General features: G+C 42.1%; 1 protein-coding gene across 2 annotated transcripts in view; it reads right to left on the bottom strand.

Moving 5' to 3' along the window:
* The window catches only part of PGGT1B (protein geranylgeranyltransferase type I subunit beta), a 95,195-nt gene that overhangs the window by 42,056 nt on the left and 27,782 nt on the right, over positions 1-25,357 (bottom strand). For both annotated transcript variants that reach the window (XM_089684722.1, XM_089684721.1), the window contains exons 4-8: positions 22,071-22,222; positions 17,971-18,103; positions 13,373-13,418; positions 4,933-5,117; positions 4,724-4,832 (exon numbers count right to left, since the gene is read on the bottom strand). In XM_089684722.1, the coding sequence (XP_089540848.1) occupies positions 4,724-4,832; positions 4,933-5,117; positions 13,373-13,418; positions 17,971-18,103; positions 22,071-22,222 (625 nt within the window). The remainder of the gene's footprint in view (positions 1-4,723; positions 4,833-4,932; positions 5,118-13,372; positions 13,419-17,970; positions 18,104-22,070; positions 22,223-25,357) is intronic.

Here is a 25,357-nt window from a genome sequence, read left to right as displayed (position 1 = left end):
GGGATCAAAACAACACACTATGTGAAACACACATCGCATATAAGGTGATTAAAAAGTCCATAAATTGGTGTAGTGATCTTCCTGTTCATGCACGGTGTGGATGTCAAAACACCCTCATTGTGATCCCCAAAGGAATGGCTGCAATGGCCTCTCACCTCTACTTCATGACCCTGCAGGGCCACAAAGCAAAAAACTCCTCTGGATCCTCAGAGAAACCACTCTATTATTCAGATGGTGCCAACAGATAATCACTAATCACCATTCCACTGGACCGGTCTGCAGGCGGCTTAGCACTCTCATAGATGTCATAAATCATATGCCCAGAGAACAGAAAGAGAACTTAATCTCCATAGTGTATTACTGTCCTGATGAAGTCGCGAGGTCACGAGACGCAACGCGAAGATGGCACTTATGTGTGACGCACTTCCGGTGTGGTGCCATTCTTGTACACCTATCAGCGCTTTTTCTTCATGCAGTACACCTTGCATATTGGATTCTACCTTGATACAAGCTGTATACTGTGCTCATTGGATTCTACCTTGATATATGCTGGACTCTACTTCATGCAAGCTACATTTATGTGAGTGCACTTCTGGCTTATTTCCTTTATATGCCATTAAACAGTAATACACTATGGAGATTATGTTCTCTTTCTGTTCTATGGGCATATGATTTATGACATTTCTGAAAGTGCTAAGCCGCCTGCAGACTGGTCCAGTGGAATGGTGATTAGTGATTATCTGTTGGCACCATCTGAATAATAGAGTGGTTACTCTGAGGATCCAGAGGAGTTTTTTGCTTTGTGGCCCTGCAGGGTCATAAAGTAGAGGCGAGAGGCCATTGTAGCCATTCCTTTGGGGATCACATTGAGAGTGTTTTGACATCTACACCATGCATGAACAGGAAGATCACTACACCAATTTATGGACTTTTTAATCACCTTATGTGTGATGTGTGTTTCACATAGTGTGTTGTTTTGATCCCTTAGCAGGGATTCACATCAGTGTTTGCTATCTTTGTGTCCCATCAAGGTACTTGGGGGTCACAATTTATTATATCCCCATGTGGATTGGGGTCACTCTTGCTGTGTGATCACTGATAGGTCTGATTCTTAGACCTTTTATATTTTATCTGTTATATACACTTTATCACCCATGATTGTTTATTTTTCTACAATAGCACTGCATCATTATATGTATACACAATGTTTACACACTGCCCTTCACCCATTGCTATGCAGCATCCTGGCTGTTTCACATTGGAGACAGTTTTCATTGGGATAGTGACCGTCCATCAAGCGTCAGGATTACTCTCCTTGGTGGTAAATGTAAGACCACCTCTAGCACATTTCATGTATAACAGTCTACGTGTACTTTATGCACTATACAGGTTGCTGTTCATTACATGTAATTTTGATTGCTTTGGTTTTTTTTTTTGTTTTGTGCTCTGGGATTGGGCCGCTGGGAGTGGGTGGGAGGGCCCTTTTCACCCTCCTTTTGACATTTCGTTGGTATATAAGCTTGTGGCCAGTAGGTACATTTCTAGCTCTGAGGAAGGGGGTTCAGCTCCCGAAATGCGTTAGCTTATCCGCATCTAAGATACAGCATTTTTGCGACTTTTTGTGGACCATATACACTGCTTTTAATATCGTTGGTTTGTGAGTATACATCCATTTGTCTATTTTATTAAACACGTGGTACACCACGGTAATGCACGAAGAGAGTGTGCCCTTGTCTGTTCTTTTTCAGAAGTATATGGCTACTTGAACAAGCTGAAGGGAAGGACATTGGAAACAAATACATGAAAAACCACACTTTTTGGCATACGACTAACCACTTCCCACCCGGCCAATAGGAAAATGACGGCCCGGCGGAGCTCTCGTCAATCTAGGTGGGCGTCCTAGGACATCCTTACCGGATCGCACCTTGTGCGTGCCCGCAGAGCTGTGCTGTGGCGAGATCTGTTGGACAGATCTGTGTGCCGGCCCATTGCCAGTACCATGTGACCAATCACAACTGGTCACATGACAGCTGTAAACAATGTATGGCTGAATTTGTTTATTTTCTTCATTTTCCAAAAAATTATGACAAATTACAACTTCGACTGGGACTGTCTACTTTGAAAAAGGGGTCATTTGGGAGATATCTGTACTGTTCTGACATTTCTGGGCCTTAAGAAATCAGATTGTCTGTCAGTACTTCAGGATCGATCAATTTTCAGATATATCCCATAGTTTGTGAACTCTATAACTTTCCTACAGACTAAATAATAAATACTGATTTGGGTTATTTTCACCAAAGACATGTGGCAGAACACATCTTGGCCTAACTTTATGAAGAACAATTATTAATTTCCAAACTTTTATAACAAAAAAGTGTTTTTTTTTTTTTTTTTAAATGTTCGGTCTTTGTTAATTTAGCATATTTTATACTAAAACTACCTGTCACTCGTATCAAGCAGTGGGCAGCACAGTGGCTAAATGGTTAGCACTTTCCCCTGGCAGTACTAGGATTGTTGGATCATATCCCAAACCACGGCACCATCTGCCTGGAATTTGCATGTTCTCCCTGTGCGGGTTTCCTCTATGTGCTCTGGTTTCCTCCCACTCTCCAAAGACATGCTAAGTTAATTGGATCCTGTCTAAATTGGCCCTAGTATGTGCATGTATGAATGTCAGTTATGGACTTTAGATTGTACGCCCCTTGAGGGTTAGGGACTGATGTAATATATTATATATATATATATATATATAAAAAGCGCTGCGTAAATTGACGGCGCTATTTAAGTACCTATAGCAACTATATAATATATTTTAGAACAGGCCTTCTCATTTTATCTAGTCAGTATAGATTTCTGTATTCTTTTGATCACCCCCTGAAAGAATCCCTACTTTGATGTAATTGGGAGGCTTACCTGATCAAATTTTCTTGGAGCTATACCTCTCTATAGTTAGGCTCTTTTTCACAATGGACTGAGCAGCATTGAAAAGCTGACAGTAAAAATGCTGCTCTTTTGATCTATCTCCTGTGCAATACCCACGAGTGCCCCTATACCAGTTGTGGAGAATATTATTCATTTATCATAGGTACTTATATAGCGTCGTCCACACACACACTTAGTCTGGCTGAAAAAAGAAAAGTCCATCTAGTTCAACAACAAAAATAAAAAAACAAAAACCACAGTTGTAATCCTACACCCACAGTTTATCCAGAGAAAGGCAAAAAATCCTGTAAAAGCATGATCCAATTTGCTCCTGCAGGGGAAAAAATTCATTCCTGATCCCCCGAGAGGCAAATCAAATATTCCATGGATCAACTTTACCTATAAATGTTAGTATCCAGTTATATCCTGTGTATCCAAAAAAGAATCCAGGTCTTCTTTAAAACAATCCACTGAGCTGGCCAGAACCAACTCTTGAGGAAGTCTATTCCACATTTTCACAGCTCTTACTGTGAAGAAGCCTTTCCGTATTTGGAGATTAAATTTCTTTTCCTCCAGACGTAAAGAGTGCCCCCCTTGTCCTCTGATGACCTCAGGGTGAATAACTCCAAATAGATCAGTGGTTCATATAGTGAACACGGTGTAAACATGTTGATCATATCCCCCCTTAATCGCCTCTTCTCAAGAGATAATGAATTCAGTTCATCTAATCTTTCCTCATAGCTGAGCTCCTCTATGCCTCTTATCAGTTTGGTTGCCCTTCTCTGTACTTTCTCCAGTCAGTTCCCCAATGTTCTTTTTGTGAATTGGTGGCCAAAATTTGACTGCATATTCCAGATGACGTATTTACTAATGATCCTTCTCCACCATTGATTGCCCCAGGTGTACTGATAGAGATTTTATATATATATATATATATATATATATATATATATATATATATATATATATATATATATATATATATAGTTCCTGCATCTATATTAAATAGCAGTAGGACCAGCATAATAGTACATTCACACTGGCGATTAGGGCAGGCGCGAATTTTAGAGGCAGGAATCTTCTGATTCCTGCTGTGGCTTCCAGCCCTGTTCACTTTAATGACAGGTCGCCGGCGACTGTATTTATTTGCAGCTCTTTGCACAGCCAGTGATTACCTATGGTGATCATTGCTGGATGCACACAGAAGCCGACAGCTCCTTTGTTTAAATTCTGTCTGCCGGGAATCATCCACCTGACAGCAGGGAGGAGACACTGGAAGTTAAAGAGCTGACACCCACTGGCGTCTTAACAGTCTATAACCATCCCTGCTGACCGACTGCATGGATAAGTCATGATTGTTCTCCAGTGGGCGGATACAAAAACGGATGTAAAAATGGATGTTGATTGCAACCATTCAGGTTGCAAACAGTTAAACAGAACAGGATGGAGACTTGTTCCTTTTGAAAAATGGACCAATATGGAAAAGGATGTAAATGGATGCTCATCTGTTTGCCCATAGAAATGCATTGCTGTCCGTTTACAGAAATATAAAAAAATGTGGTTAAAAGGGCACTGTTAGAATGTCCACAAATCGGATTAATATACAGTAACACACACACACACACACACACACACACATAAATAAAACATACAGATTTCTTGAAAGCTTGTCATTTGTGTGCCTCTTTGTTTATTAAGAAAAGCATCTACTCCATTTTTTATGTCTAGAAGAGTGGTACAAGCTCGTGCCCCCAATTACACGCAAAATGATTATTAATGGCAAAAAATAAATCATGGTTACCTGGGTGACTATCTGGCCATTTAGCAAAACCTCCAACAAGGCGGTCCTGAGTAGACAGGATAAAATTCCTGTTTTTCTCAAAATTTGTGTACTTGAAGATATTCAAGAGCTAGGTAATTGAAAATAGGAAAGAATGTCAGCAGTTTAAACAGATTAAACCATCTTTAAAAGGCAGTTTAAATTTTACAAGCAATACGGTTTCAATTTACCCTTAAAGTTGCTCCCACCCAAAAGGAGTAACACGTATCAACTGGTTTATTGGGTCTACCATGGAAACCATTTTGTTGCCTCAAAATGCACCATCTTTGTATTCGGTTTAATTCTCTCTCAGAAAATACATCTTCAAGCTTTCCCATGAGACAAAGAGAAGCTATTCCGCAAAACGTGGAACCACCTGATCAAAGGAGAAAAAAAAATAAATATATCATTCAACACAAGTTGCAAATACAACCTTAAGAAAAACCCAGCTACGCCCAATAGATTTGTTTGTGTTATAATTGTTCTTGTTTTGAAGTGTAAGCCTCCAGCAACTCCAGTTATAGTTATTACTATCAATGACATGGGTGGTTCAGAATGAGCATAGATTTTAGAGGGCAATCAAACTTGCTGGTAGATCTGACTTGGCTCAGAAAACAAAACCTAGGACTAGAGACATACAGATTATTTTAGTAGCTACATTATGCTACTGAAGTGGCTAGTGATTAATTGTGGAACAAGAGCTCCACGTGTTCACATGTTGTAAGCTATTAGAGCATGGAATCACTACTGCATACCACTTCTGCAGTTTTGAAATTAGTAGTCATTTGCTCCACAAGCGAAGCAAAAGATTGCTAATCTTTTAGTAGCATGACTGAGCTACTAAAATAACTTGTCTAGCATAAAGGGTTACAAGGTAGCCTTTGCTAAATTAACAAGTCTGCCAAGTCACTGCCAGCACTGCTTAAATCAAATAAGGGAGGGGATATACTGGTTGCTACAGTGGCATCTGTGATGACTAAAGTTGGATACACTTTATACAATTTTTTTCTACAATTTCCTTATAGATTTACCAAAACCATATAATATGAGGTCAAACCTAAACACTTTTAAAATTGTATGCAATCAGGCAGGCCCTTACACTACATATTTGAAGGTAAATCTAATGGAAATTGAACAAAAAAATTGTATAAATGTGTAGCCATCTTTAAATATATGACTGTTGCCTGATCTAGCAAAAATGGTCAAACTTTCCTCTCACACCTATAGGCAAACTTTGGGGGGAAGAAAGCAGAAGATCAAAAGGTTGGGCCATGAGGAGAAGGAAGATCAAAAGGCTGGACTGTGAAAAGGATCAGAAAGCAGGGTCATGAGAAGATGGAGGATCAGAAGGTTGGTCCATGAGGAGGTGAAAGAAGAGGATCAAAAGGCTGGGCCATGGGGGGAGGGGAGTGAAGTTAGAAGGGCAAGCTGTGAGGAGGATCAGAAAGTCAGAACGTAAGGAGAAAGAGGATCAGAATGACAGGCCTTGAGCAGAAGGATGATCTTAAGGCTGGACCATGAGGAGCTGAAGGATCAGAAAGCGGGTCGAGAAGAAGGATCAGAAGTCCAGGCCATTTGAAGGGGGATCAAAGAACTTAACTGTGTAATTAGAGTGCAAACTGTTTATCCCCTGATGCTAGCTGGTCAGTGACATCTCCGAGGACTTAAAGATGTAAGATTGTTGCTTGATCCTGCAAAAATGTTCACTCTGGCCAATTTTCCTTTCGCATTTATGAGTAGCTTTACAATTTGCTAAAGTCTGATGCGGACCATTAGCTTTCAGAGGAGAAGCATCAGAAGGCTGAACCGCAAGAAGATCAGGATAAGAAGGATCAGAAGCCCAGGTCACAAGTAAGAGAAGGGTGTGGAGGAGGATCAGAAGGCTGGACCGCAGTGAGGAAGAGATTCAGACAGCTTGGCCATGAGGAGAATCAGAATCAAAAGTGCAAGTCATGAGGAGAATTAGTGGGTCAGGTAGTGTGGAGGATTGGAGGGCTAGACCATAAGGAGGAGGAACAACAGACGACCAGGCTCAGAGAGGCAGAGACCGGACTGACATTAGGAGGTCACTAGGCAGGCTGCTTGATAATAGGACGCCGATTAGGCTGTCTGTTCCACTCATGTGCTAGACTGAACATTACATATACTCAAGCATTTTCAAATGCAATGGGATTTCACAACCAATGCTCTCATCAGGTTTTCAGAATTTTCTGTGTTTACTAGACAGTAACAAATAAATCAGATGTGCAAAATTAAAAAAAAAAAAAAAAAAAAAAAAAAAAAAATATCCTTAAATCAGATCTTGCTGGGGGTACTTTAACACTGGACTTGAGAAACCCTGCAGTAAAAATATATAGTGCTCAGCATAAAGGAGTATACCCCTTATGAAAAGTAAAAATTTTAATCAATATCTCAATGAACACGAACAATTTCCAACATTTTGACAAAATTGAGTTTTATAGAACATTTGTTTAGCTCAATACATGAAAGTAAGGTTAATATAAAACTTAGATTATAAAATCTTCAGTTTTACTCAAATTAGTTCATGCAAAAATGAATACACCCCACAACAAAAAACGACATCAGTATTTTGTATGAACTCCATGATTTGTAAGTATAGCACCAAGTCTTCTAGGTATGGAATGAACAAGTTGGCGACATATTGCAACATCTATCTTTTTCCATTCTTCAAGAACAATATCTTTTAAAGCCTGGAAGCACAGGCTTTAAAAGATGTTGAACAGTGATGCTCTACTTGTCTCTTAAAAATTCCCCCTAGGAGTTCGATTGGGTTCAGATCAGGAGACATACTTGGCCACTGCATCACTTTCACCCTGTTCTTCCTCAGAAATGCAACAGTGGCCTTAGATGTGTTTTGGATCACTGTCACGTTGGAAAAGTGCATGACGACCAAAGGGCACAGAGTGATTGTAGCATCTTCTCTTTCAATATAGAGCAATACACCTGTGAATTCATGATACTATCGATGAAATGCAGCTCCCTGACGTCAGCAGCACTCATGCAGTCCCACAGAAGGACACTGCCATCACCATTTTTCACTGTGGGCACCATGCATTTTTCTTTGTACTCCTCACCTTTGCGATGCCATACAGTTTTGAAGCAATCAGATCCAAAACATTTATCTTGGTCTCATCAATCCAGAGTACAGAGTCCCAGTAGTTTTTTTCAGCGTGGGCCCTGGCAAATTCTAGGTGGGCTTTTTTGTGCGTGGGCTTTTTTGTGCATGGGCTTTAGGAGAGGCTTCCTTCATCGACAACACCCACGCATGCCATTCCTCTGCAGTGTATGCTGTATTGTGTCACGTGAAACATTCACCTCAGTTTGGCTTCTTCTACTTTAGTCAACTGCAGTGAACGTGCATGGCGATTTTCTTCAACCCTTCTCATCAGAAGACGCTCCTGTTGAGGTGTTAAAGATGGAACTGCAATTTCACAGAGGCATCTAGGCAGTTCATAGAAGTTGTTAAATTTTAGTATCACTTTTGCTACAGTATTCTGATAAGTAAAGATTTGCCGATTTTCTTGTAGACTTCACCTTTCTTGCATAAAGAAATTATTTTCTTTCTCAGGCCTTGTGACCATTCTTTTCCATGTGGTGCCATTGCTGACATCATGAAATGGGAAGGGGTTTTCTTTGTCAAGTAACGCCCTTTTATAATCGACTGTCTACTGGACACCTGTTTAATGAATAATTAAAATCACCTTTAGTTGAATTCTTGTTAATTAGGATTTTGTCTAAAATTTTGCTTTGCTCCTTAGACATTCATTGGTGTGTGATCATTTGTGCAACATGGTCTTGAATGAATTTTTTAGGAAAAATACACGGGTAAGAGAAATGGCTGACCAGGAAAGGGCCAGTAGTGTATGAGGTAAGGTGTTTTTGGGCAAGTTTGTTCCTGTAGGACTATAGATATTGCTTAAAAAAGCTGGAATTTGTAGTTTCACAGACAAAGAAAAATAATGCTGTGATACAAATGGCAAAAGGGTTGAATAATGATGGTGGAACTCGCAGCACCCCAACTGCAAGGTAGAAAATGTGCAGTTTGTAGTACCAGAAACACTAGTCTGTGATGCCAGGACATGCTGTAGTTTATACTATTCAAATGGTTAACTCTGTTCTTTTCTTTGGAAGCACAGATGGGCAGCTTTTCAAAACTAAGTTACTAGGTCTTGTTTGGATATTTGTTCACATAAATACATTTCCAATTTTGGACAGATAAAAAGATTTGCCATCTTGGCAGGGCAGTAAAAAAGTAACATTCCCACATTTTACTTGCTCTTTTAGGATTCCTGAGTGAAATGGCTCAAGACCAATGACAACATTACTGAATCTAACATTCCACAATGAAGAGTGGCATTAGAAAGAAGGGAATTGGTGTTTTTTTTACCTTTGCAGGCGCAAAAGATATCAGCATAGACAGAAAGAATACACAGCAATAGGGGCAAAAGGGATATAGTGCTGTTTTAAAGATAACTTAAAGTACATATCTTGGTAAAATATGAAATACACTACACAAATATTATGAAGTTTTTTTATCCTGATAGCAAGTGAAACTCTAGGCCACTTTTCACATATTCTTGGTTTCTTCTGATCAGTGTTGTAAAAAAAAAAAAAATATCAAACCTTGTTATTTCTAGAGATCAATAGTCCAAGCTGAAATTTGTACAAAGAACTGAATGAGTCATAGAAGAAGTGAGTCATCCCTTATCAGACAGCTCAAATGGAACTTTCAAGTCAGATGGGGCCAACTGCTTTGAGAGTTGCTTTTTCTGTGCTTTAGCTCTAGAAATTAAAAACATTAAAATAAAATGGTCCAAAGCCAATCATTTACCTTTGACAGGTAGACCTGAACGTAAAGTGGTTCCAAGCCCTGCTAGTGCTCCCACATCTAAATGATGGGGCACAGTAGCAGCCACCGATTACATTAAAAATATTTTTGAATTTATTGTTAAGGGCGGAGCCCTAAAACAAAACAAATGCATGATTTTTCAGGTAAAAAAAAAAAATTTTTATTTTTTTTTTTTACCATGGAGCCTGCAAAACTTTTCACCCAGGATCAGTAAATCACAGAAGCAAAGCCAGGCTCATGCAGACACTTCTGACAGTTGTCTGCCCCTACCTCAATACAAGCAAACAGTTACTCAGATGCAGGAAGTGTCAGTGAACAATGAAGGTTTCGATCGTCCAGGTAGTTCATTATAAGCTCTCTGCCACAGGGACTTGTACTTCCTTCAGTCACAGATCGCTGTGGGTGGAGACTCACACAGCCACTATATTTAAATTGTGATAGCGGGTGCCAGGAGAGGATCCCCTACCCACTGTCAGAGTAGGGTATTGGGGGGGGTGAGCTGGGCTGTTGTATTAGTAACATGTTACACCTTAAAGCAACTTTTCTGCCGAAGTCCCGTGATTGGTTGATATGTGTCAAAGGACGGAGCTGTGTGGTTGATGTGTGCTGCTGGAGGACAGGGAGAGCTGTACCGAGAAGTGGAGAGATCATCGGTGTTGGCTGTTTCTGATATACTTTTGTAGATTATAATCCTGTGAGTGTTTTTAACTCTTCTTTTTAACTCTTAACTTTACTTTCTTCAGTTAAACAATTGTAAGCACTATGTCAATTCGTTTTGTTTTATATGTGCTGCACTTGGCTTATATCCATGTCTGAACATTGGATGGCTCTGTGGGATCGCTGCTAAGGCTGTATTGGTTTCCTTACTTTCCCTTAAAGGGATACAAGTGCTATTGCCCTCTTTCACATTTTGAGGTCTGGACTGAAGGTATAACATTGTCCAGTGCTTTCATGTTTATTCATAATGCCTGCAGAGGAAGACTTGTGAAAGGATGCGGAGTAAAGTAGAAATCTCATAAAAAGCACTGTAGACCTCCATTTTACTATAAGGTTAACATCCTCAGAAGCGGAGGAGAAAAAACCTAAGCCCAGGGGAAGTACTGAGCGCATTAAGAACTATGGGCCTGTGAGAGGTGAGCACTAAATTCACAAAGTGGTGGAGCACATTTATATGTGAAGAGGGAAGTGTAGCACAAACACTGGGACTGGTATCCACCAACACTGGGATCGGTATACACAGACTAACATTGAGTTTGTGGACACTTGTCAAGAAGCAGCAACTTTACTGGTGTATGTTTTGGACAGATTGATCCAGGATCTGATGATCTGCAGCACTGAGATTGTGGACTCTCATACTATTAATGTTTGAATGCACTTTTTTTTGCACTTTGTGATGTTAATAATGAGGTGTTTTGACATATATTGTATGTAGAAAATGGCTAATATTGCACTTATTAGTTGATTCACTTTATTTTTAGCAAAGTTTTAGCATTCACGTTATTATTATTACTACAGGTACTTATATAGCGCTGTCAATTTACACAGCGTACGTTACATATATATTGTACATTCACATTTGTCCATAACCCTCAGGGGGCATACAATCTAAAGTCCCTAACTCACATTCATACATACACATGCTAGGGATAATTTAGACAGGATCCAATTAACCCACCAGCATGTCTGTGGAGTGTGGTAGGAAACCAGAGTACCCGGAAGAAACCCACACAGGCACAGGGAGAACAGAACATGCAAAGTCCACACAGGTGCTGCTGTGGTTGGGATTTGAACTAATGACCCTAGTACTGTCAGGCAGTAGTGCTAACCATTTAGCCACTGTGCTGCCCCATTTAATATAGGATTTATAGGTATTGAAAGGGTAGCACTAAACCATACATTGTTAAACCTTAACATGTTACTAAAGGTGAACTTATCCTTTAAATACCTTTTTCTCACTATACTTTGGAGGTCATGTGTCTTTTCTATTGTTCTCCCCTGCAGCACATCCCACGCTGGGGGTTAATCTGAAGCAGGTTATATGTCCTGTGACATCACCCCAGCAATATTTTTCAAGCCCTCCTCCCAGGTTGTGTAAAGCAGAGTGGAGATCTCTGTAAAAATTGTGACCAACCCACCAACACCTTTGGGCGCATAACATTCTGACTGACTGCTCCAATACACTTTACAGGGCCAAGGGGGGGGGGGGGGGGGGGGCCTGAAAAAGCTGTGGTGACGTCACAAGTTATGTGACTCGCAACAGCATAGCCCCAGCCATAGTAAGTTAGGGAATATCCTTCAGAGTAAGCCATGTGTAGACACAGCTTACTTACGCAGAAGAAGGAAAGCATGCACAGTGTGGTGGCAATGATGCAGAGGTTCTATGAGATTCCAGATCATTGCCCCCACACTGCTGGTGACTGAAGACTGCTAAAGAAATTTACAAATAACGTTTTTAGAGCTACACATTATAAAAATTATTAGAAAGGGTTTTCTTTATTTTTTTTTTTAAACTTAGAAACACTTTTTAAAAAAGAAGACATGCTATGTTACAGGGAACACCTAGAAATTGTACCTAAGCTGTACCCAGAAAGATTTCTCTTTTGTTCTGAATACTTCCTGAAAATGAGCAGTTCACTTCCTGGTAGGTGACGTGCCTAGGTCCTGTGGTTTCAGCCTCTTTGCTATATATCAACAATGTAAGATCTAAGGCACTGTTGTCTAAGGAGGCACTGCTAGTTTAAGTAGATTTTGTGATGTCACTGCTGTATGCCACACTGTTCATGCTGGAGGCTCTGACACGAAAAAGCAAAACTGTTATGACTAGGTCAACGGTGGGACAAGAAATCACATCTGAGGTGCGGAATCTAATCAGCCAGGTTTCATCATAGCTCCTAATAGTGGGGATGCGCTTTCACAGTGTGCTACCAGGTCACAGCCCTCAGAATCATCCCAAAGGGTGAGCAGGGACACAGAGGCTACAATGCAGAGACAGTAGACTAGAGCACAGTCAGGAACAAGCACAGGTATTGGCAGGTGGTAACCAGAGAGTAGTCACACAATCCGGAATGAGTAGACATTAAACAGGGCAGGAGACAAGAGAGGTCAGGTTCAAGTGGAATTCCAAGCTATTGCCTCACTATGCTTAAACCTGCTCCCACCCCTCTTCGTAATCCTGTTCTAACTGCCCTGCAGAAGGAAGATAATTAGGCAGGTTTTAACATAGGTAGGCAATAGCCTGGAATTGCATTTTAACAAGAGGTAACAGGCTTCAGTATTAAAGCAATTGGTCACAGGTAGCTGGTAAAGACACAGCATCAGCTTGTTCATAGGCTGGTGCTTAAATAACTTCAAGGACACTCTCCACATCAGTAGGGTCACAGGAAAATTCTGGGCTGTAGCAGGGCAGAAATAGCTAGAAAAAGGCTGGAAATTAAAAATGCCTGAGCATAGATGAACAGATCTGTAAGGAGCAATGTCTAAACAGAGACCTTGCCTCTACCAAGATAGCTGCCTCCACAAAGACAGTGCAAACAAAGCATGGTAAGTCAACATGGGTAAAAAAATCAGCTTCATGGAGACCAAGGGCAATACTGATGACTAGAACTCTAGAAGCAAAAGTTAAAAAAAAAAAATAAGGGGGGAGCAGAAAGTTTATAAAGGTCTTCACAGCAGTTCTAAATGAACAGGTCATATAAGACAAGACAGAGCAGAAAACATAAAATCACAAATAAAACATGGCATAATATGTATAGACATCTTACCATGAGCTTCCAGCCCAGCTCCTTGGCCCAGTGCATTTTCATATGACTGAGAAAACAAAACAAAAACATTTAGCAAAGGCGATTTTAGCTTCATAAATGACAATACATTATGGTTTTAAAAAATGTATTTAAGTATTTTTTTTCTTAACCTCAAATTCCTTTTTTTTTTTTTTATAGCTGTGATCTGATTTGCTTTCCATAGCTTGCGCCTGACAGACTATGGGATTTTACTGTACATAGAACAATGCACATGACCACAACTAAAGCACACTGTTCAATCCAAACAAACAAGACGGAAGTGATAGGGAAAGGGAGCTTCTTGGGAGCACACAGAGGATATTACAGGGCCATTAAACAGTGGCTGTGTATGGATTATATTTGGATAATAAGGATATTGTTCAGTGTCACTTTAATGCATATTCTGTAAAAAATTGAACTATGTACTGAAATTTAATTTGCATTTTCCTAAAGCAAACCTTTCGAGCTGTTACAGAATGCAAAGCGATCCCAAAATTTGCATAGCACACAACCTCTGGTACCTTTTACGAAGTCTAACTGCTACCCCAATCTGCCACTTCAACCCCCAAGGTGACATGCAAATATTGACTTTTCTGAAACCCATCATTTGCATATAGCTTGGCATGGCTCAAAGTGCAGGACTTGATAATAGGCTGCTCATTGTGCTATGGAGGAAAGACTGTTCACGTTGTTTCCATAACCAATAGTTCAGGTTTTTCAGGGCGTTACATCAGTGGACAGTTCCTGAAAAGCAAATTGAAGCTGAAATGCAGCTAAGGGGTCATTTTGCTTTGACTGACCCCAATGGAAAGGATGTTTTAAACACAAGAACATACTGAAATGTGTTAATGTGAAAAAAAAACAATTTGCAGAAGTATAATAAAATTAACAAAAAAAAAAAGAAAAAAAAAAAAAAAGGTGTGCAATGACACTAGACATATGTCTCTATAGCAATTTAAAGAGCAGTTTACCAGAAACGTATGTTCCTTAAGCAGCTACTTATGGAAAAGAAATACGGATCACTGATCACACTTAAACACATACTGTATGTGTGTACAGTTGTGCTAGTCCAAAGGCAGATGTCACAAGGATCAACCGACACTTTAGACTGAGTCAAGCACTGCTTATCTCTGGATATTACAGCACTTGAATTGTCCCATAGGAGCAGGCATATTTGTAAACTTCACTTAAGAACCCATCAGGTTCCACATCCACCATGATATGTACAAAATTAAACACTCATTGTTCTGTGGAAGTATTTCCATACAGCACAGAGTGGTTTGCAAATAATGACCAAGTAAGCCTATTTTTGAAAACTATGACTTCTTTTCAGTGGCTTGCAAATTACAACTTGGTAAATATAGACCCATGTAACAAAAATGTAATCCATGGAAATACATAACCACACTCTAGCCTCTGTCTACAGTAAATGAAACAATGCAGCACTGTATGCATTCAAAAGACATGTCATGGTAACCTTTAATTTTGAAAATACAATGCAAAACACATGGATCCAGCGCCATACGCAAAATGAGGAACAATCTTCCATTTGCATACTTAACAGAGTCCATTAAGCAAAATGTAATACGCTACTAATGGCATTAAAAGTACTTGTGTATCACACAAATACAGATTACAGACTTTCAAACTTCTTGTAGTCTGGAAAAGTTGCATATAAATCAGATAGAACTAACCTAGAACAGTTGCTTCATGGTGTTTGCAGGGTTTTGTGTTATGGTTTTTACACACCTAATAATAGAACAGCCATTTAAAGATTCCTCCAGTGTTTATCTAACCACATAGCTATAGGCTTTGTTGCACACAGGCCACAGAACACAGGCTCTGTTGTGCAGTCATTATAATATGGCATCGTTGTGGACACTGAATGGCCAAAGATGACAAAACTCAATGCCAAGGGGCAGTTGCAAAAGCAAATAATTTAAAAACTAAAAAATTATAGATAAAATGCAAAGTCAAAATACTGCATTGTCCTATATACAGGATTTATATATAGATCACATACAATTGTACATCTGTTACCTTGACACACAAAGATGAGTGTTAAGGCAACTGAATTAACAGGATGAAGGTCAAGAAGGGCTAAAAAGAAATCAGACTGCAGCCTATAGCACCTTGCGCCTAAAGTGGCATCAGAAAAAGTCTAAACATCTCAACATCCACCTTGCAGAACTTAAACTGTGTGATCAGAAGAAGCAGTTTTGCAAATCTGAGAAGGACAACGGATGCTGAAAGGCTCCTGAAGCACTAAAAGATCTGGTAGAGTGTGCTTTAACAAGAAATGGAGGAACCCCATTCTTCAGGCTATAAGCTCAAATGATGACTTGTCCAATTCATCTTGCAGTGGAGGAAAAGGAAGGAAGCCCCCAGCAAGAACTCTGGAAAAACCAAAGAGGAAATCTGATTGCCTAAAAGAGACAGTGGCTGAGTGATAAACCACATCAAGCCAGTGGAGAGAAACATCCTTTGGATGTTTGGTATAGGATGTAGGGAGTGAGGAACAGTATTTTGGTTAAAAGTGGAATGAAGAGACCACCTTAGGAAGGAAAGGAACCTTAGGCCACTACCTCAAGAGACTCAACACATGACCAAGAAACAGGATGGTGTAGTGACAGCAGGTCTAGATGATCCAGGATCGCACACGGAAAGTTTGTCATGAGTCTGTTTGAGTACCATGTTCTCTTGAGCCAATTAGGTGCAGTGGGAATCACCAAAATGCCCTTCATTCCAATCCTGCAGAGCAGGAGCAAAGGGATCTGAAGGGGTGGAAAGGAGACGGTCAGAGTGAACCGATTCCATGGTTTTGACATGGTCAGTAAGACACAATTCTTTTGTCAGCAGGAACCCAAAAAGTATATCACACCAAAAAAAAAAATGTTTTCCCAAAAGTACGGTTTATCAAAATATTCTTACCCTAACCTAACCCCTGAACTTTTCACAGAATCCAAGCTAAACCCTTAAACTAACTCCTAAAAGGTACAGCAGAAGTAAAATTAGACTTACATACTCCCCTCCACGCTGCATTTGTCACACAGATCACTCAGGTCCTGGTCTGCTCCAGTCAGTTCACCGCTCTGCTCCCCAGGGCTCTCTGTAATGCCGGGCTGGGGAGCTGTCAATCAGGCAGCATAGTTTATCCCAACAATATTGTTGGTATCCTTCCTGAGCCTGCCAAGGCTCTGCCTCATCAGCTGATTGCCGGCAATAGACTGACTCTGGGTCACAGGAGGACAACAGTAAATGTATTCCTGCGACCCACAAGAGAAGTCTAGTCAAAAAAGATTAAATTAAATCTAAATTTCTTAAAAAAATTTAGGTCAATATGTATTTTGCTACTTATTTTTGGTAAAAAATCCCAAGCGTATACCGATTGGTTTGAGCAAGTTATAGCATCTACAAACTATAGTATACGCATTGGAATTTTTTTTATACTAGTAATGGCAGCGATCAGCAACTTATAGCAGAAAATTGATATTGCGGTGTAAACTCTGACGCTGACACTTTGTCAGTGATCAGAGCTAAAAATATACACTGTCGCTGTATTAATGGCACTGGCTGGGAAGGGTTAACCCCTTTGCACCGGCGCCTCCCGACCCTTTAAGGGGTTTCTGATGCTGGAGAGGCGCGGTTTAGGGTCATGTGACTGTCATGATTGGCTGCCATGGTGGTCACATGATCAGAAGGGTCCCGATCGCAAGAAGAGATCGGGACCTTTCCTTGGGATGCCGAGACACACGCTGGGAGCACGCACTCTCTCGGCACGTTTGTTTAAAAATTGTACGCAAATATGCAGCCTCACACATACACATATATGTGATTTTGCACAGATCGGCCACCTTGTAGTAGTACATCTGCTATAGGGAGGTTGGGAAGTGGATATTTAGGAAGCAAGTCACTGGGGTGCTTCTGGTGAGCTAAACAAATAAGGAAGGAGCAGCAAAGAGAAAACTGAAAAGGACAGGGAGCATTTGCATTGGTTACAGATTTTGCCTCTCCCTTTAGTTTTTCCTTTGCATTGTTTTATATTCCTTCCACTGTCTTAAGAGTACTTAAATGATAAGTTCACTTTTTAGGGCATAATACTCCTGACCTGCCTCCCACACCCTCAACTCTCCCCACCCTGTGACCACAAGTGGGGGATCTTCTCCCTGCACCCGCTGTATCAAAAAGGTACAGGTTGAAATCTGCAGGAGCCTGACATTGCACCCTTGATCCACTGATCATGGGTGCAATGCTTCGCAGGCTCCTGAGGGAAAAATGCACCTTTGTTTCTACAAAATAATGTGCATTTAATATTTTTTCCAAAAGGTAAACTTAGCCGTTGACATTACATTAAAATAGAAAAAAAAGTTGGGGGGGAATGCATCACTGTAGATAAATTAAAGACTCTAGAAACCTCACCTGACTGCAGTCCCACTACACACTTTTCTTTCTTACATTTTAAAAAATGATGAATATAAACACACTAGACAAAAAATATACTGTATGCTATTGAAAAAAAACAAAAACAAAAACACAAAACCAACAACACAAAAAACACAGTACATATAAATGGTACATACCATGCTTCTTCTAATGTACTCAATTGATTTTTCCATATCCATCCCTGACCAGTCATTAAGTATGTAGCAAATGCAGGAGGCACAGTACACAAACCTCATGTCATTCTCACTGCCCTCAGGTACTGCACAGAAACTGTTAGGGGGGGGGAGAATAAAAAAAAAAAAGTAAATTTTTTTTTTTTTTATCTAGCAACAGACAAGTGTGTAAGCCATCTGATGTGTAGAATGTTACATGAAACAGTGACCTAACCTCACAATCAGATTCTACATATCCCAGTAATTTGCAAGCTACAAAACTGCTAATATGTAGCAGAGAAAGTGTCCCATAAGCCCTACATTGCTGCAAATCCATTGTGAAAGAGTTCAGCCTCAGCTTGGGCTCTGGCCAGGCCACAAACACGTTTCGCACCACCCCGGAGCTTAAACATGATCCCCATGATTAACTAATTGCTGACCGCAGATAGCCAAATGACAGCTGCACTGTGGCCGGCCAGTTCTGGGAAGCCGTCATATGATGGCCTCCCAAAACGAGCTCGCCTGCGTGACCGTGGGGGTGCGCACCCGGCAATCTCCATGATCGCTGTGTTCTACGAACACAGCTGATCACGTGATGTGGTAAAAGGCCAATCACAGCGGCCTTTTACCACGTGATCAGCCATGTCCAATGACATGCTGATCACCAGGAAATGCAATTGCCGGTTCTCGGCTGCACTTTCCTCATGCTGTCAGAGCGTGAGGAAAGTACTGCTGAGAACCGGCAGTTGTCAGAGCAGGGATCGGCACCGATCATCAGGGCACTGATAAACAGTGCCCTGATGATCGGTGCCCAGCAGTGCCATCCACCAGTTCCACTCAAGTGCCCAGCAGTGCCACCATTCAGTGCCGCCTAATTAGTGCTGGATATCAGTGTCGATCAGTGTTGCCTCATCAATGACATCAGCGAAGGAGAAAAATTACCTGTTTGCAAAATTTTATGTTTTGCTCTTTTTTTTGTTTATAGCACAAAAAGTAAAATACCCAGCGGCAAGTAAATCCCACCAAAAGAAAGCTCTATTTGTGACAAAAAAAATTATATTTCAAATTATATTAAAATTTCATATGGGTATAATGTTGCATGACCGCGCAATTGTCATTCAAAGTGTGACAGCGCAGAAAATTGGCCTGGTAAGGAAGGGGGTACGAGTGCCCAGTAGGCAAGTGTTAAGCTCCGGACGGAGGAGGGCCCGGAGCCTGGGCTGAGACTTCCAATGGATTTGCAGCAACGTGCGGCTTATTTGACACTTTCTCTGTTAAATATTGAGGTCTGGAGCCTAGATGAGCTCTGTTCCCGGCTGGTATTCCCAGGGCTTGGCGTTAAACTAGGATCCTCAAGAGCCTGAGCAGAACCTACATGTTTTTGCATTTGATTCACTATAAAACTGCCAGTTAGTTGCAATGCGTTTTCTAGTATGTATGCTGAATGTTAGAAATCCGATGAAAAAAAATTATGTTCAGTGGGAAAACTTTACTGAAAAGATTTAATAAATGCTTTGTATGGAGACTGAAGGATGAAGACTTATTCTCTCCCTTCTATTGTCTCATTGGCATAAGATGTGCATGTCAGGTGAAGAAAAGCTCTTGTGCCTTAGTTTTTACTCAGCACCTTCGTGATGGAACTGTTACAGAAGCTGCAGGTACACAGGTACAGTGGATATAAAAAGTCTACACATCTCTGTTAAAATGTCAGGTTTCTGGCATGTAAAAAAAATTAGACAAAGATAAATAATTTCAGAACTTTTTCCACCTTTAATGTGACTTATAAACTGTACAATTCAGTTGAAAAACAAACTGAAGTCTTTTAGGGGGGTAGTAAGCAAACTAAAATAATGTGGTTGCATAAGTGTGCACACCCTCTTATAACTGGGGATGTAGCTGTGTTCAGAATTAAGCAATCACATTAAAAATCATGTTAAAATAGGAGTCAGTACACACCTGCCATCATTTAAAGTGACTCTGATTAACCCCAAAGTTCAGCTGTTTTAGTATGTCTTTCCTGACATTTGCTTAGTCGCATCCTACAGCAAAAGCCATGGTCTGCAGAGAGCTTTCAAAACATCAGAGGGATCTCATTGTTAAACGGTATCAGTCAGGAAAATGTACAAAATAAATTCCAAGGCATTAGATATACCATGGAACACAGTGAAGACCGTCATCAAGTAGAGAAAATATGGCGGAACAGTGACATTACCAAGAGCTGGACGTCCCTCCAAAATTGATGAAAAGATAAGAAAACTGGTCTGGGAGGCTGCAAGAAGCCTTACAGCAACATTAACCTCCCTGGCAGTCTAACACACACACACACAGGATTATTGACAGAAGGTTAAAGGAGCTGCAGGAACATCTGGCAAGTACTGGCTGTGTTGTATGTGACAATCTCCTGTATTCTTCATGTCTGGGCTATGGGGTAGAGTGGCAAGACGGAAGCCTTTTCTTGCGAAGAAAAACATCAAAGCCTGGCTAAATTTTGCAAAAACACATCTGAAGTCTCCCAAAAGCATATGGGAAAATGTGTTCTGGTCTGATGAAACCAAGGTTGAACGTTTTGGCCATAATTCCAAAAGATATGTTTGGCACAAAAACAACACTGCGCATCACCAAAAGAACACCATACCCACAGTGAAGCATGGTGGTGGCAGCATCATGCTTTGGGGCTGTTTTTCTTCAGCTGGAACTGGGGCCTTAGTCAAGGTAGAGGAAATTATGAATAGTTCAAAATACCTGTCAATATTAGTACAAAACCTTCAGGCTTCTGCTAGAAAGCTGAACATGAAGAGGAACTTCATCTTTCAGCATGAAAACGACCCAAAGCATACATCCAAATTAACAAAGGAATTGCTTCACTAGACGAAGATTAAAGTTTTTAAATGGCCCAGCCAAAGCCCAGACCGGAATCCGATAGGAAACCTGTGGAGTGATCTGAAGAGGGCTGTGCACAGGAGATGCTCTCGCAATCTGACAGATTTGAAGTGTTTTTGCAAGGAAGAGTGGGCAAATATTGCCAAGTCAAGCTGTACCATGCTGATAGACTCATACCCAAAAAGACTGAGTGCTGGAATAAAATCAAAAGGTGCTTCAACAAAGTATTACTTTAAGGGTGTGCACACTTATGCAACCATATTATTATTTTTATTTCCCTCCACCTAAAAGATTTCAGTTTGTTGTTCAACTGAGTTGTATAGTTTATAGGTTACATTAAAAAGGTGAAAAAAAGTTCTGAAATTATTTATCTTTGTCTAATTTTTTTACATCCCAGAAACCTGACATTTTAACAGGGGTGTGTAGACTTTTTATATCCACTGTAGCTTCAAGCTTCAAGCTACAAAACACTCAAGTGTGAAAAAGGCTGTTCAAGTTTCATCCAATGTGGCTTACATTAACGTAAGCCTTGCCATGTGATCTCTGCTAAGAAAAAGAATCAGAAATCAAAATTACTCGATTCTCCCTGTCAGCAGAGATCAAATACTAGGCTGGCTCCACACCTATGCACTGTGGTAGCAAACGTTGTTGCAGCTCATCTACCCCCGGCAATCTACCACCTCAACCTCCCTGGATTGCTATGGACAAATGATCATTAGGTCTAGGAGGATCTAAACAGACTGTACTAGTTAACACTCTCCCCCCCCCCCCCCCCCCCCACACACACACACACACACACACTCACTCTCAACCACACTTTGGCAGGCCCCAGCACTCTAGTCTGTGGCCACTCACTTGGCATCATCATGTATAATGCAGCACTATTAACCATGTATTGTACGTGGAGGAGGCTGGAGTGCAACCTTAGCTGGAATCACCTTAGAAAGGCAGCAGTGCTGAACCAATCACACAGAGCAAGGAATGAAGTATTACTTTTTACTCCTGTACCCCTGGACATAATGAGCAGGTATCCCTTATAATGCAGGAGGCCCTAATGCAAAAGAACATTTTGTCTAGTTCCTGAAGCTGGGCTATTCATCCATCTGAGGGATACTTTTAAAATAAATTTTATGTTAACACTTGACTCTAGGTCCATTTTAATGGAGTTCAAGGATGACCAAGGAAAGGCAATAAAAAAAGCATACCTTCCATCTGGAAGCTGAAGGGCCCGTAGACCTGCAAGACATGATTCTTTGTTCACCAGGCTCAAGTCATCTCCTAGTATCAGCAAGCTAGACAGAGCTGTGTATGTCATTGCTATGTGTCCGCTGTCATAAGGATGATAGATTCCATGGCCCTGAGAAAAAACAAAACAAAAAAACAGCAAACTGTAAGGCCCTATGCACATGGGGGTGTTTATCTGCTGTTCATTCCTCCTGGCATTTTAACGCATCCAGAACAAACAGGTTCAGCATCCAGCTCAGCTGCCTGGAGCCTGTCAAAGTCTATGGCAGGCTGCCGAACGCTGTACCAAGTTGTACTCACGTTTGGGGCCGTAAGCATCCAAGGACAAATAGGGCCCTAAATGCGAATACCACTCACTACAGCATTCAGCCCTGCCCAGTCGCAGCATGCCACAGACCGTGGGGTTGGATGCTGCACCTGTGCTTCCTGGGAGCACCAAAATGGGTGCACAGCAGAGAGATGCTTCTGAGTGGAAGGGGCCCCCTCCTTAACCCCTCAACTCGGATGGGGCCCTGTAGTGAGGCAACAAGCAGGGGTCCCTACATACTGTAAAAATGTGTTGGGAAAAAAAAAAAAAAAAAAAAAGCAGTGGGATGACCTTCATATTGTTTACAGCAGACTGCAGTTGAATCACTAAAATACAGAGAACCCCCTATGTCAAAGCACTGTATATTATGACTGTAAAGTGATACCAGACTTTACTGGGAGTTGGTACTGCATGTGAAATCTGTAAGCAATATGTGTAAATTTTTTACATATCTACTTGCCCAAGGGACTAAATTGGGGTTCCAATCTACTTGTCCCTCATGACAATCTATTTGTTCTGATTAAAAAAAAAAAAAAAAAAATGGGGGGGGCGCTCGTGAGCAGCAACCAAGATGGTTGCTTTGTAAATTAACTCCTCGGCCGCCGGACACATCGGCCGATTTTCTCTCCTCAGGGGGGGTCCCCCTGTTTCCTCCCTGGCCCCCTGTCTCTCTGGTGCCCTGATGGGCAAAAAAACGCCGGCCGCCCGTGCCTCCAGCTCCCGGCAGACTGCTCCGGAGTTTGCGGCCTACCCGCCGGAGATCGCGGCTGAAGCCGGGGCCTCGATTTTGGGCCGGCCGCCGCGGACTTCCAGGACCCCGGCCACGGGTTCGCGGCTCCCGCCCGGGACCACAGATGGAGCCCCAGCCGCGATTTTGGGTCCCCCGCTGACACCATCCATAGGTGGGTCGGACCCTGGCAGTGTAGAGGACCTGGCACCAGAGCCATCCCTGCAGTCTCCCATCCCATCTCTGCGGGATGCTGAGCTCCTGCGCCGATTCCAATGTATGCTGCAGTCCGAGTTGTCCTCCGCTACCTCCAAGCTGGCCGACCGTCTTTCGCAGGAGATTCGCGAGTTGGGCAACCGGACAAACGACCTCGAAGATAAGATGGACGCTGCGGCCACGGTCATGGAAAATCACGAACAGGATTTGTGCGACCTCAAGAAAGAATTGGCAGACGCGCTGCTACGGCTTGAGGATTTCGAAAATCGTTCCCGCCGTGGCAATCTGCGGTTAAGGGGTATCCCGGAAACGGTCGCGGATCTTACTTCCACTGCTACAGCTCTGTTTCAGGAGCTGACACCCGCTGTTCCCATTGACCGGCTTGAATTTGACCGCATACATCGTGCGTTGGGCCCCAGACGACCGGATGGGCCCCCGAGGGACATTATCATCAAGTTTACGTATTACCGCACTAAGGAAACTATCCTCTTGGCGGCCAGAAACAACCCTGACCTCAGCTTCCAGGGGCATCGCTACCAGCTCTTTGCGGACCTCTCTCAGACCACTCTTCAGAAGCGTCGCCAATTGAAGCCCTTCACTTCGGTCCTGGTGAAACACAGTATCAAATACGCTTGGGGCTTCCCGTTTCGCCTCACCTTCACCTACCAGGGCCGCAGTCATTCTGTGGCTACGCCGGAGGGGGCCCATTCTCTTCTGGAATCTTTACACCTTCTTTCGCCTGAGGCTGCGGATCGGAGCCCAGCTCATTCATCTGGATCCCCGGCAAGGCCGCTTCTTCCAAGCCGCATCTGGGAGCGGTCATCCAATAGGAAGAGGGCCCTCCCTTCACGATCAAGTCCTTCCTGTTCTTCTCCGGGCTGAAGATGTGTCTTGGACTTCCCATGTATCATCTCACCGATGGACTTCCTTGACGAGACCGTGAGTTTGGCCCTTAGGGCTCCCCCAGTTTGTCAGCACTACGGGTTGGGACTGCTCCAGTGTGCCCCCTTGGGTTCCTTCCCTGGTTGGGGGGGTCTCCTCATGGATTCGAGAATTATGACTTTCTGCTGCCGCAGCCTATTTTGGGCCTGGGTGATGGTATTCCGGTTTTTGTTGGTAGCACGGAGTGAGGGTTCCCTCTGGTTTCGGGGTGGGAGGTTGATCTGGTAGGCCCGGTTGGGTGGGAGGGGGTTAGACCCATGGTTCTCTGGGTTGCTATGGGGAGGTCATCACGGTGGCCTAGCTCCTTTAGTTTTATTGCTTTGGTACCCCGTTCTATTGTGTTTAGTGCCTTATTGCCCTTTTGCCCCCTGGGGACTTATGTTTCTGATGTTTCCATTTGCAGCCATGTGTCCGGTGGTAGAGCCACCCCTAACTGGTATCCTTCCTTTGTAGGATGCACGTCACCATTGGCGTGACACAATTGTACTATTGTATATTCTTTTTGTGTACTTTTCCTTCTTTCTTTCTTTGTTTTTTTTTCTCCTTTGGTTTTTTTTTGTTTTTGTTTTCTGCAGGGTTCCGGGACGCCACGGTCCGATCGCCATTGGGAGCGGAAATTGCTAGCTGCTTTATGGTTTCTTCTGCTGAGCGTGTTGCCCTGATGCCGCCATGGCCTCGCCCCTTTTGAAAATTCATTCGCAAAATGTTCAAGGCTTTAATTCGCCTCAGAAGCGGGCTAAAGTTTTTCATCACCTCAAATCACAACAAATTGACGTGGTATGTTTACAAGAGACCAGGTTTTCTCAGTCCTCCGCCCCGCGTTATCTTTCACCTCACTATCCCACCTTTTACACGGCCTCGGCCCCTGAGAAGCGTCGGGGTGTCCTGATCGCTTTTAAACGCAATCTCCCCTTTGTCTGTGCTAGGAATATAGCGGACCCCACGGGCAGGTATCTGCTTCTGCAAGGCACCCTCTGGGATCAGGAGGTTACTTTTGTCTCTTACTACGCGCCTAATCGTTTTCAGGATAAATTCTTTTCACATCTTTGCACCAT

This window comes from Staurois parvus, unplaced genomic scaffold, assembly GCF_062004578.1.
Source record: "Staurois parvus isolate SC_StPar_1 unplaced genomic scaffold, SC_StPar_1.0 ptg000354l, whole genome shotgun sequence".
NCBI lineage: Eukaryota > Metazoa > Chordata > Amphibia > Anura > Ranidae > Staurois > Staurois parvus.
The sequence above is the reverse complement of the archived record's forward strand: the minus strand, read 5'-3'. Positions and strand labels throughout refer to the sequence as shown.